The sequence below is a fragment of the Aotus nancymaae genome, unplaced genomic scaffold, assembly GCF_030222135.1.
Source record: "Aotus nancymaae isolate 86718 unplaced genomic scaffold, 86718_ANA_hifiasm-v0.15.2.pri h1tg000014l, whole genome shotgun sequence".
NCBI classification, from domain to species: Eukaryota; Metazoa; Chordata; class Mammalia; order Primates; family Aotidae; genus Aotus; species Aotus nancymaae.
The window spans coordinates 112,599,418-112,613,519 of NW_026988425.1; the positions used below are offsets into that span (position 1 = coordinate 112,599,418).

At 44.3% G+C, this 14,102-nt stretch overlaps 1 protein-coding gene across 4 annotated transcripts in view; it reads left to right on the forward strand.

The window, feature by feature from the left end:
- Positions 1 to 14,102, forward strand: part of IGF1R (insulin like growth factor 1 receptor) — a 320,134-nt gene that overhangs the window by 242,384 nt on the left and 63,648 nt on the right. For all 4 annotated transcript variants that reach the window (XM_012438640.3, XM_012438639.3, XM_064376255.1 and 1 more), the window contains 2 exons: positions 6,451 to 6,763; positions 12,586 to 12,731. In XM_012438640.3, the coding sequence (XP_012294063.1) occupies positions 6,451 to 6,763; positions 12,586 to 12,731 (459 nt within the window). The remainder of the gene's footprint in view (positions 1 to 6,450; positions 6,764 to 12,585; positions 12,732 to 14,102) is intronic.

Consider the following 14,102-nt stretch of genomic DNA (forward strand, 5'->3'; position numbering starts at 1 on the left):
TGTACCCCTCAAAAGAAAAGTTCTGTACCCTTCTACATGCTCCTGGATGTATCTTGAATCTGCCCTGCTTTTTTTCATTTGTGCTGCTGTCCTCTTGATCTGGGCCACTGTGGCTAAAATGCACATCTCATGATGTGCGTCCCACTTCAAATAGTCCTTTTCCTCTTAAGAGTCCTCCAAACTCCTATTGCTGGATTAAAAGGCTGTTTCGGGCTCTCCCTGCCTCAGGGTGCACCATTTCCTCCCAGTCTCCCCACCCCTCTGTCCCCAGTGTTTCCATCCTTCAGTCGTGCCAAGGTTTTGTTACCTTTGCTTCTCTTGGCCCACACTCTCTGTCAGCTTTGCCAACATCCCCATGCACCTGCTAGCTCCTACTCACTTTTCCAGCTTTGGCCTGGAAGTCCCTTCCCCTGTCAAGCAGCGCTGATATGCCCTTTGCTTGCTCCTGGCTCATATTCTCACTGCTTGTCCTCAGGCTGTGAGCCCTGGGAAGGCTGGGCTCAGTCCCTGAACCTGCTGCGTCTGCAGGGCGTGACCTACCTGAGGCCTGACTGGCAAAATCAGAAGAAGCGTCTCTCATTCCTTCAGCTGAGCTAAGTCCTCTTTGGAGAAGAATGCCCACAGCCTGGGTGGACTTCTGCTCAGGCTGGGGGAGGACCCTGCGTGTCAGTTGACTTAGAGCCCCTCACTTGCCCTTCCTACCTCTCCCTTTCCTTCTCCTCCCTATGTTGTCTGATGGTCAGTTCCTCTTGTGGCAAGGCGAGAGAATCATAAAATCTCTCTGGACCATGTGTCTCTCTGATGCACTTTGGAGGTTGAAGCTATCTTTCATGAAGTTAGGAGCAGTTGATCCTCCTGCGTAAGGATGCGTGGCTGCTTAGTATGGAACAGTGGTGTGTCACCTAGGGCAACCCAGAAATAGCTGAGATGGCCGTAAATTCTTCTGTATTTTGATTGAGAAGCTTTTTGTTATTTGAACATCCACAGAATAAGTTCTTTCCTTTAGAAATTCTCGAGGATAAATGGTTTGCGTTGTAAAATATTGTGTGGCCAAGTGGCCCCTCTTTCACGTTTTGTTCCTTGCGAAGAGGTTGAGTCTTCTGTCTTTTCTTCTAGTGGGGCACTTTATTATCGTGTGCTTTTTTTTTTGAGAGAGTTTCAATCTTGCTGCCCAGGCTGGAGTACAATGGTGCGATCTTGGCTCACTGCAACCTCTGCCTCCCAGGTTCAAATGACTCTCCTGCCTCAGCCTTCCAGATAGCTGGGATTACAGGCATGCACCACCATGCCTGGCTAATTTTTGTATTTTTATTAGAGATGGGGTTTCACCATGTTGGCCAGGCTGGTCTTGAACTCCTGATCTCAGGTGATCCACCTGCCTTGGTCTCCCAAAGTGCTGGAATTACAGGCGTCAGCCACTGTGCCTGGCCTATGGTATGCTTTCAAAAATGGTTTCTCAGAGCTAATGATGATTTTAAAAACCTTGGCAAGAACAAAAGCAAATGGTTTTTCAAAAAACTCTAGAAATAATACATACAAGGACTCTGGAGGAGAGTGTTAAAGGCTGGTATGTGTGACTCTTATTCTCTTATTCTCTACCCCCAAGGAAAAAAAAAATGAAGAGAAGGAGCTTTTAAATGCAGTGCCTGATTTTTATGTGATTGCAACCCTGAACCAATCCTTTCAGTGGTGGATGTGGGACATGTTGTTAGCTTTGCCAACAATTTAGATGGGTCTTTGTTTTTATTGCTGGTCATTGTAAGAATTCCAAGGAATAGAAAGATCTCACTGGCAAGATCAATTTGCTCTTTCCTCTGTATATTTGCTAGTTTATGGCAGCTTCTGTTTTCCTCCTATTTTTAAAAGTTGAGATGCCTTTAATTGCCCTCAGTGTGTTTATTCATGGAGCCAGAGAAGACGGTCCTTTCCTTTCGCCCACAGCACTGTATTGGAAATTTGGTACTAGATGAAATTCCCAGTCTTGGCGCTCACGTGGAACAGCCATCCATCTGCTGGCGAGACACTCTGCCCGGGGCTTTTCAAGAGATCCCTTAATGGTCCTGAACACTAATAATATTTATATACATTGAGATGAGACAAAATTTACAGCAGGCTTCTGGCGCTGGCTCCAGGACTCTCTAATTCCATACTTGCTCGTGTTTTCTCCCACTTACCTCCTAGAATCCTCTCAGGTTCTACTTCAGTGAGGGGAGCACGGTGTCCGTCTCTGGAGTAGCGCCTTTTTTTTTTTTTTTTTGAGACAGTCACTCTTTCGCCAGGTGCTAGGCTGCAGTGGCGGGATCTCAGCTCACTGCAACCTCCACCTCCCAGCTTCAAGCAATTCTCCTACCTCAGTCTCCCGAGTTGCTGGGACAACAAACACACACCACCACGCCCAAATTTTTGTCTTTTAGTAAAGAAGCGGTTTCACTATGTTGGCCAGGGTGGTCTCCATCTCTTGACCTCATGATCCGCCCACCTTGGCCTCCCAAAGTTCTGGGATTACAGATGTGAGCCACCATGCCTGGACTGTTCTTTTCAACGTTCTTGAGTTGTTACTACTGCATTAATAGCTACTTGATCTTAATGTCTATTACACATAATTTTATGTAATATTTTATTTAAATTGTCAGGAAAAGGGATTCTGCAAGTAGATGTTGGTCCCCCCAGTTAGTCTCTGACGATGATGGTAAGATTCTCAATCACTGTTGCCTTCCTCTAATGACAAAGTGTGGTGATGGTGATGTTTGCAGAGCAGCCTCCGGGGACTCCAGTGCTCTGAAATGGGTGTATGCTTAGTACTGCTGGCACATGCCTGATGAGCAGAAATGTGAGCATTGTTTCTGTAGCCAGCTTTATTGAACCTTGCAGATCTATTATACAACGTGAATTTTGTGGGGAAAATAGGCTGTAAGCCTGCTCTCTTCCAGCCTGGTCCCTCTCTCCTTTCATCCCTGCCCTCTCTGATCATCACGCACCCTGCACTGCTGCCAGGTAACCTTTCTGATATGAAAATCTGACCATGTTACTCCCTTGCTTAAAACCTTTCATGGTTCCCTGTTATCCACAGTTGGTTAAACCCTTTCGGACAGGCCTTCGGTGTTCCATGAGCAGTGGTCCCTGGCCATCTTCATTAATACCCAGCCCCCGCACCCATAGTGATGCCATTGCTTTTACAAGCATTGACATGTGATTCCACCTGCGGTATTTTTATTCCTCCCTTGATCATCTTTCCACTTCCAGCTTCACAAAACCTTCCCGGCACCCAGAGGCCCGGGAAACACCAGGCTGCTCCACTCCCTCCTGGAGTTACTTGCTGTGTCGTCCATTCCTTGGGGACAGGATTGTTACTGATCCAGCATGCATCTCTCTGGCACACAGGTGCAGCACACCTTAAATAGTTGCTCAATGGATAAAGGAAGAATAGATGGAATTGTATTCTGTTGTTACCAGTTTAAAAACATGAAATTGGGATGCCAATTTCAGTGTTGCTTCAGATCTTGGACCTTGAAGTGACGTCTGTAATGGATAGATTTGCTTCAAGTGAGGGTTTGATGATTGTGTGTGTGTGTGTGTGTGTGTGTGTGTGTGTGTGTTTACAGCAGATATGCTAGGTTTGTAAATTCAAATTTTATCCTCTTCAAGAAAGTCACCTTGGTAGACAGCATATATATCCCAACATTTTAGGAACTCATAAAATGCATACTTTTTTTGGTGTGATCAGAGATGGGTAACTCCTTGTTACTTGTGGGTTAGAATAGTTTTTGGAAATAGCCTGGAGTCATTGAGAGCCAATCCTTATCAACAAAATGGCATAAACTGACAGGAAGGGTTTTCTTCTTTACTTTATAGCTAGCTCTGAAGATGTATCTCAGTTAGGGAGTAGTTCGGTTGCATATATGAATAGCAGTAATTGAAACGAGATGAAAGTGTATTTCTCTCACATCTGAAGAAGTCTGGAGTAAGCAGTCCAGGGTTAGCCTAGCGGCCCCACCCTTGCAAGACACTAAGCTCCTTTTACCTTGCTTCACCATTCTTGATGTTTCACCTCATGGTCCAAGGTTGGTACTTGAGCTGTAAACATTAACTAGGGCATTCCAGCCAACAAGGAGGAGATGGCCACGCCCTCTGGGTTCTCAGGAGTCTTCCAGGAAGTTCTAGTCATAAATTTTGTTTATATTTCACTGGCCAGAATTGAAGTCATAAGACTACTTCTAGCTACAAGGAAGGCAGGGAGATGTAGTCTGTAGCTGGATGGTGATATTCCCAACTAAAAATTACTGAAAAGGACAAGAAGAATAAATAATGGAAGGCAACCTGTTGTTTCTGTCAGAGGATGACTTCAAAAGAGAAAGTTGCAAAATTATTTTAAACTTGACAGTATCATGACAGTTTTCTTCAGAGGTGACACTATTCATTGGCATGTCCAAGTTCTGATATCTATTTTCAAGTTCACCTATTTGCAGTGAAATGGGAATTCTTGGAGGCAACTAGTAGGTATGTAAACTGGTACAAACTTTCCGGAGGGCAGTTTATCTCAATAAGATTAATTCTGGAGATTGATCCTAAGAGATATTAAGGGTACTCACGAAGATTGCTTTGCTGATTGCAATAATAAAAAGTTGGGGTAAAGAAAATACGTTTTAGTTGGGGACAGGTGTAACTTATGATATATTCTACAATGGGATGTAGTACTGCTGTTAAATGTTTGTGGAACTCACAATCTTTTATGCCAAAAAAAAAGCTTTCAGAATGGCTTAACCTTTTTATAGATACTTGTATTTATATGTCCATGCACATACATAGGAAAGGACTGGGGGGTCCGCATGAAGATATTAATAAAGGGGTCCCTTGTGGGTAGGTGGACTTAACATGTTCTTTATATTCTCTTTACTTGTTTGTGATCTCTGATTTTTTTCATCATGTATTTTTGTTACAAGAAAAAAACAAGTTCTAGAATCTCTACTCAGTCTTGCATGTCAGAGTCAAAAACATACACATTTAAATAATTTTATATTGTTTTCCAATTCAGGAATATAGTAGGAAATGTATAATGCAAACCAGATTTCATATTTTGTTGATTTTTATTTAATTTACAAGTAAGACTAACAGCCCACAGAGTGTGGTCATGGCAGCACTGTTAATGGAGATTGATGCCAGCTCATCCATTTGGGATGTGCACTGTGGATCTGTGCTTATTAGACACCGATTTAACTTTAGCACACGGACAGGCTTAGCGGAGATGGCTTCTAATATCCTGTCGTGCCACAGGCTCAGAGATACTGCTCACCCACCTGTCAGAGGCATTGAAACTGGAGCAACTCCGTCTTGAATAGGAGCTAGGTAAAATGAGGCTGAATTTCCAGACGATTAAGGTATTCTAAGTCACAAGATGAGATTAAAGGTCAGCACAAAATACAGGTCATAAAGCCCTTGCTGATCAAACAGTTGCAGTAAAGAAGCCAGCTCAAACCCACCAAAACCAAGATGGCGACGAGACTGACCTGCGGTCGTCCTCACTGCTACATTCCTCCCAGCACCATGACAGTTTACACATGCCATAGCAATGTCAGGCAGTCATCCTTTATGGTCTAAAAAGGTGAGGCCTGAATAATCCACCCCTTATTTAGCATATCATCAAGAAATAACCATAAAAACGGAAAGCCAGCAGCCCTCGGGCTGCTCTGTCTATGCAGTAGCCATTCTTTTATCCTTTACTTTCCTAATAAACTTGCTTTCACTTTACGGACTCACCCTGAATTATTCTTGCGTGAGATCCAAGAACCCTCTCTTGGGGTCTGGATCAGGACCCCTTTCCTGTAACACACCCATGTTCTTGGACTTGAGAATGCCCCTCAGACATGGTGACTTCTTGGTCATCTAACAGGTTAGGATATCATGGCTTATTTGGAGTAAAACCTTTGATATCATCTAAGCTGACAGAAATTTTCCTAAAGTTATTTTGAATGGTACCATCTTTAGTGTAGTTTAATCATTTTCAAAGTAAGCATTTCTGCACTCTGAGGCTTTCAAAGAGTTTTCAGTAAGGAACCTACTTGAAATGCCAAGTGAGCAGAGCACAACACCTTTTAAATTACTGATAAACCATAGGGTTCCTGTAGGGCTCCCTTCCACTGGTCACCCATGCCTGGGCCATCCTTCAGATGTGGGTATCATCTCCCCCATTTTACAAATGAGAAGAGAGAGGATCAAGATCACGGAAGCTAGTGGTTTATCCCCGGCCAAACATGGAGTTCCTAGGAGAGACTGGACTTTGAATGTGTCTACACTCTGCAGGTCTCTGTGGTATGACAGGGCAGCGGTGGGAGAGAGGATTTCGTAGAGTGCTGGCAGTAGCAGTGAATGACCCAGAAGGATGCCGGTCGGGCCCAGAGAAAGACGGTGCCGCCCCTGCCCGGTCTCACCTCCATCTCCCCTCTGTCTCCACAGTGTGTCCGAGTGCGTGTGGGAAGCGGGCGTGCACGGACAACAACGAGTGCTGTCACCCCGAGTGCCTGGGCAGCTGCAGCGCGCCTGACAACGACACGGCCTGTGTGGCTTGCCTCCACTACTACCATGCCGGTATCTGCGTGCCCACCTGCCCGCCCAACACCTACAGGTTTGAGGGCTGGCGCTGTGTGGACCGTCAATTCTGTGCCAGCATCGTCAGCTCCGAGAACTCGGAGAACAACAAGTTCGTGATCCACGATGGCGAGTGCATGCAGGATTGCCCCTCAGGCTTCATCCGCGACACCACCCATAGGTCAGTGGCGGCCACAGGGTCACTACCCGTCCTCCCTCTCCCTGCCCGCCACCCTAGCACAGAAAGGGAGGCTCACGTCTGCAATCCCAGCACTTTGGGAGGCCAAGGGCGGTGGATCACAAGGTCAGGAATTCAAGACCAGCCTGGCCAGCATGGTGAAACCCTGTCTCTACTAAAAATACAGAAAATTAGCCAGGCGTGGCCGTGCACACCTGTAATCCCAGCTACTCTGGAGGCTGAGGCAGAAGAATTGCTTGAACCCAGCAGGTGGAGGTTGCAGTGAGCGGAGGTCTCACCACTGCACGCCAGCCTGGGCAACAGAGTGAGACTCTGTCTCAAAAATAAAAAATAAAAAATAAAGAAAGGTAGACTCTGTCGGTTGTTTCATCTGGGTGCAGCCATCAGGAAGTTAACTGAGATGGGTCAGTTTGAGAGGGCTGGCTTACCTTAAATGTTTGGTGAGATTCTAGGAACAATTGGCATGGCTTACCACCCTCTGCACCAGTTTGTTTTATATTCTGTTTTAAGTGCATACTGCCTGGTCATTTGAAATTAAGTATTTGCTTGCTGGTTTCCATACCCGGAGTTCATGGTCTCTCTGGGTACTTGCCAAGCTGCTATCTAAGAGACAGGGGACTGTAGTTTTAGATTTTCCTAGTCTGGGTGCTGCTAACTGGGTGAGACTTCAGAAATGCAAGAGAAAAGACAGGCCAAGCCCCCATCGCCATCCTTGAGACCAGCAAGCAGACCTAAAACATCTTAGTGCAAGAGCTAGCAGCAGCTCAGAGGAAGCAGTAGCTTAAAATAAGCGGCATTTTCCATCGGCACTTCCTTCCTCTCGCCCCCTCTACTGTGACCCTCCCTCATTACTCATCATGTCCTTCATTTTCCTTCCCAAACTTTGAGACTTCACTTGGGAAGCAAAGAAGTTCCTTATGGCTAGGCGTGGTAGTTCACACCTGTAATCCCAGCACTTTGGGAGGCTGAGGTGGGTGGATCACCTGAGGTCAGAGTTTGAGACCACCCTGGCCAACATAATGAAACCCCATCTCTACTCAAAATACAAAATTTAGTTGAGCGAGGTGGTGGGCGCCCATAATCCCAACTACTCGGGAGGCTGAGGCAGGAGAATTGCTTGAACCCCGGAGGCGGAAGTTGCAGGAGCCAAGATCACACCATTTCACTTCAACCTGGGTCACAGAGCAAGACTCCGTCTGAAAAAAACAAACAAAAAAAAGTTTCTTAAACAAATGGCACCCTTTTGTACATGTCAACTGGACTTCTACAAATTTGTCATTGGTTTATGCTTTTGAAAATAAGATGTCAGCATTGTTTAAAAATGTAGGGACTATAACTCTGAAAATAGAAGAAGATTGGAGATTTGGGGTTGCTGTTCCCTCTCCTGGAGCACAGTAAAGAACTTTTAGGAGCTCATGCCTGTAATCCCAGCACTGTGGGAGGCCGAGGTGGGAAGCCCATGGGTTCAAGACCAGCTTGGGGAACATGCAAACCCCACCTGCACAAAAGATTAAAAAAATTAGCTGGGTGTGACCTATAGTCTCAGCTACTCAGGAGTTGGAAGTGGGAGGATCACCTGAGCCCTTGAAGTCGAGGCCAAATTGAGCCAAAACTGCACCACTGCACTGCAGCACAGGCAACAGAGACCCTGTCTCAAAAAAAAAAAAATGTGAGTTCTGTTGTGGTGGACTAAATGCCTCCTTCTTAATTAGCACCAGGGGGCCTGTCTTTCTGAGTCTTCCAAAATCTATCTACAAATACAAAAATATTATTAGAAAAGTAAATGTTAATTTTAAATATAATTTTTGCTGCAGTTTATAACTACCTTTAGCAAGTATTTATAAAGGGGATTCTTTTTCTAGTGTATTAGTTGGAGATTCAGCTGCTACTGTAGGCTTGCCTTCAAATCAAAGATAATACATTCTTTTATAGTATTAGATGTAGAGCAGCTTTCTGCCTCTTATAATTTATATAGCCATTAGAATAGTAACAAGAAGAAAAATATTACTCTGAATACTTTGAAATGATAAATGGTCCAAGGACATCAGTAAGCTGTAGAGGATCCATATTGGGTCCAAATCAGTCGACAACATTGTCCTCACATTTTGCTGGCAGCTTTCGAGTGTAAAAGGGCTTTTACCGGTGCACATCTCGGGCCCAGGGGCAGTGCCTGCAACCAAGTTGAGGCTCAGCCACTATTCAGACGTCACTTTCCTCCTTGGGGTGGGGTTAGGGGAGTGGTAGCTTGTCCGTGAACTCAGTGTGTTATCATCTTTGTTTTGTGAATACATTTTCTTATGACATTTGGTGGCCTTCAGTCATTCTGCAGCTACCAGAGCCGTGGCAAAGTGGGAATGCCATCCACGTGACAATGTTTCTTCCGCTGTGGTGCACCCTCAGAGAACTGAGCCATTATTTTCCCTCTCCATTCTTCCAGTCTGTCCAAAACTGTACATCTACCTTTTTTTGTTTAAAACACCGTAAAGCATAATAAATTCCCTTCTCTCAGCCTTTGAGGCTTATTTAACAGTTATTTTAAAATATTTTTTTTCATCTTGTTTATACCTTCTCTATACTACAATGGATTTGAGGAAGCTTAATCTGTAAGCATGTTATCGGAACACGTCCTTAGAAAAACATTCTTTAATGCTTTATGACTCCTAGATTACCAAAGACGATTGGTTCAGTTTGCTTTTTCTTTTCTTTTTTAGAGACAGGGTCTGGCCGTGTCACCCAGGCTAGAGTGCAGTGGCATGATCATAGCTCACTGCAGCCTCAAACTTCTGTGCTTAAATGATCCTCCCATCTCAGCCTCTCAAAATGCTGGGGTTACAATGTGAGCCACCCTACTCAGCTTCAGATTTTTCTGTTTGAGTGAAAGACGGAGAGAAATTAAACATACTTATGTTACAACCCAGCAGTTGTAACCCTGGATATTTATTCCAGAGAAATGAAATTTATGTTCACACAAAAACATGTACACCATTGTCTACAGCAACTCTATTTGTAATAACACCAAACTGGAAACCACTCAGATGTCCTGTGATAGGTAATTGGTTAAACAAACTGTAGGACATCCACACCGTGGAATATTATTACTCAGCAATAAAAAGGAACAAACCATTGAAGTACACTACTTGGATGGATCTCAAGGACATGCTCTGTGAACAAACCAACCTCAAAAGAATCCATACTGTATAATTCCATTTATGCAACACCCTCAAAATGACAGATTATAGCCAGGTGTGGTGTCTCACGCCTATAATCCCAGCACTCTGGGAGGCTGACATGAGTGGATCACCTGAAGTCAGGAGTTTGAGACCAGCCTGGCCAACACGATGAAACCCATCTCTACTAAAAATACAAATTTTGGCCAGGCATGGTGGCTCACACCTATAATCCCAGCACTTTGGGAGACTGAGGTGGGCAGATTGCTTGAGGTCGGGAGGCCAACATGATGAAACCCCATCTCTACTAAAAATACAAAAATTAGGGTGTGCTGATGGGTGCCTATAGTCCCAGCTACTCAGGAAGCTGAAGCAGGAGAATCACTTGAACACTGGAGGGTGAGGATGCAGTGAGCCAAGATGGTGCCACTGCACTCCAGCCTGGGTGACAGAGCAAGACTCTTGTTTCAAAAAAATATATACAAAAATTAGTCAGGCATGGTGGCAGGAACCTGTAGTTCCCACTACTCCAGAGGCTGAGGCAGGAGAATCACTTGAACCCAGGAGGTGGAGTGAGACCCTGTCTCAAAAAAAAGAAAGAGGCCGGGCGCAGTGGCTCAAGCCTGTAATCCCAGCACTTTGGGAGGCCGAGGCGGGTGGATCACGAGGTCAAGAGATCGAGACCATCCTGGTCAACATGGTGAAACCCCGTCTCTACTAATACAAAAAATTAGCTGGGCATGGTGGCGCGTGCCTGCAATCCCTGCTACTCAGGAGGCTGAGGCAGGAGAATTGCCTGAACCCAGGAGGCGGAGGTTGTGGTGAGCCGAGATCACGCCATTGCACTCCAGCCTGGGTAACGAGCGAAACTCCGTCTCAAAAAAAAAAGAAAGAAAAAGAAAGAAAGAAAATGACAGATTACAGAGCTGGAGAACAGATTAGTGGTTGCCAGGTGTTAGGGACACTGGGGACTGGATTGGTGGGGGCAGTGAGTGTGAACAGGTAGTGTCAGGGAGAGCTTTGTGGTGATGGAATAGTTCTATATCTTGATTGTAGTTGTGATTACACAAATCTACACAAGTGATCAGTGACACAGTGCAACACACACACACACACACATACACATGCACACAGTATTAATTTCCAGGTTTGATACTGCATTATCATTGTGTAAGATGTAGTAACCATTGGAGGAAATTGGGTGAAGGCTATGTGCGGCCTTTCTGTAACTTTGTAAATCTTTGCAGCTTTTTGTGACTCTGTAGTTATTTAAAAATACAATGTATTTTAAAAGGAGAGTGGGGGTTTATAGGGTATGTAGGTAAATTAGAAACAACAGAAGACCAAGTAAAAAATTGCTGAAGGAAGCCCCGACCCAGCCTAGAGATGAGAATGTTGAGTGTGACGGTAGAGAAAGGAGGGCTGTCCCCGTCTGTGGGTGGGTCCAGTCCCTGCGGGTCCTTTGCAGGCAATGACCCCTACTCTCCTCAACACACAATAGGAAAATATCAGAGAAGTTTTGTTTACCTATTAGCTTTTAAACAAAACAGAACCCTACATCTTCGTCTTAGATACAAAATAACATTCACGGGTAGAGGGAAGGGAAATTAATAAAAAGAGCTATACCTCACACTGTTTTTCTTGAATGTTTTTACTCCTCTTCATGAAACTGAAGAGATGATTTAAGAACAATAATGTACATATAATGGCTCCACAACTTACCATCCTATTACGTACGCATCGCGTAGGGTCATGTCATTTGTCTTGTTTGGAAATCAATCCAACTTTCTGACCCTTGTTCTATATATAACTATAGATGCCAAAGGTTCAGCTGCTGGGTTAGCATTTTGTCTGCTATTTCCTAAATACTGGTCGATAAGCAGGGAAAGTGCCAGTCTTACTTGTCCCTGACTCTTGGTGGTTTATGGCATGTTCAGGATAGCATTTGAAACAAGAGCTCGTTACAAAGTAATGGAAATCCCTTGCTTCTATTGTGTATGCAGCACAAACAACATTTGGAGCAATTTACAAGTTTCTGCAAAACACTGTCAAGAAATAATTTCAGTTGTGCTTTAGCAAGAAAATAATGGATCTGTGCTATATCACATGCCTTTTGGCATCCCGCATTGGGCTTTGCCTAAACACTGACTTCAGGAGCTAGACTCCCCTTAGGCAAACACACGACAGTCCCTTTGCTGTCCCTATCATCTCTCCTAGCTACTCCCCCAAGTGCACAGGCCAGCGTCACAATATCAGAAAGCAGCTCTGTTTTCCTCCAGAACCCCTAGAGCTTCCTTTCTGCAGCATTCTCTCTCCCACATGGAGCCAGCTGGCTCACCAGTCGACAGCCTATGATACACAAATGCCTTGAGGATGCATCATGTATTTTGTCTGGAAGCAAGCAACACGCTCTTCCTTTGTAGGCTCTTTCTCCTTTTGGTTGCAATTTGAGTGGCTTATCTTGGGTGGGCTTGAGGATGAGATACCATGTGACCACATGAACACTTCAAAACAGTTCCTTTTTCTAATGCATGTTGTGATAAAAACTAAAAAAGCATATCCTTAGGATTTTTGTAATGCAAGAAGACAGACTCAATTATGTGTGTTTTTGATTGTGGTGTTTTTTTTCTTCAACAGCATGCAGTGCATTCCTTGTAAAGGTCCTTGCCCCAAGGTCTGTGATGAACAGATGGCAAAGTCCATTGATTCTGTGACTTCTGCTCAGATGCTTCAAGGATGCACCATCTTCAAGGGCAATTTGCTCATTAACATCCGACGAGGGAGTAAGTATTCCATCCCACTGGAAAAATGGCTAGATCTTATGGCTTTCTTTTGTTGATGCTTTTCATGCTCCCGAACCTGAGTCACCACTGAAATATGGGCTTAGATAAACAACATGGTGTGTAGCCTCATGCATGACGTCTCTTCTTTGAGTTGCTCCTCAAAGATAAACACAGATTGAAAGGCAGTGTTTTTTAGCCATTGGCACATCCTTTCTTCCTGTAAAGAGGGTCATCACTCATCTTTCTGTTAGTCACATCATGCATAGGAGAGGCAAGCCCTGACATACCTACCCCAGAAGAGACCATTGGATCAGAGGTGTGACTCAGCAGAGACCAGCTGTATCCAAATCCACACATCTTTCAAGCCTAAAGAGTTTTGATTACTTGAATTTAGTGAGAAGACTGAGGGAAGTTTAGTGATGTCACGTTAAAATTTTATGAAGTCCGAAAGAGTGCTAGATTTCCAATTTCCTTGTGAGAGACAAAGGATACAAGTCTGTGTCATTGTGTACATAAAGCTTCAGTCTCACCTGTGTACAATCATCTTTATTTGCAGTAGATGGCATTCCTGGTAATTTGCTTCTAAGCTGGATTGTGCAAAGGGTTTCCCACTGACTTAGCCTGTGATCTCTTCACTTCTTTGCTTTTTTTGTGTGTGTTTTTGAGACACAGTCTCACTGTGTTAGCCAGGCTAGAGTCCAATGGCACAGCCATAGCTCACTGTAACCTGGAACTCCTGGTCTCAAACAATCTTTCTGCCTTAGCTTCCCATGTTGCTGGGACCACAGGCACTCACCACCATGCCTGGCTAATTTTTTTTTTTTTTTTTTTAAACAAAATCTTGCTCTGTTGCCCAGGCTGGAGTGCAGTGGCATGATCTCGGTTCATTGCAACCTCGGCCTCCCGGATTCAAGTGATTCTCTTGCCTCAGCCTCCCAAGTAGCTGGGACTACAGTGTGCGCCACCATACCAGCTAATTTTTGTAGAGACAGGGTTTCACTATGTCAACCAGGAAGATCTCGATCTCTTGATCTTGTTATCCACCCGCCTTGGCCTCCCAAAGTGCTGGGATTACAGGCGTGCGCCACAATGCCCAGCCATGGCTAATTTTAAAAATCTTTTCACTTCTGATTTTTAATTGCCAAGGCCTTCTAGTAACAGTGCCTTAAATTCTCTGCCACTGGGATCACTTGGTCAAGGTAACTGATAGTTTTATAAGCTAGAATAAATAGAGTAAAAAGGCTTTGAGGTTGACAGGAATTTTTTGGGGAAATCTTTTCATGAAGAATTTTTTTACAGTTTGAGGGGAAAAATGACTAATTTATTCTGATAATTTGCTTTTCCTTCGTATTTGTTAATGTAAATTGTATT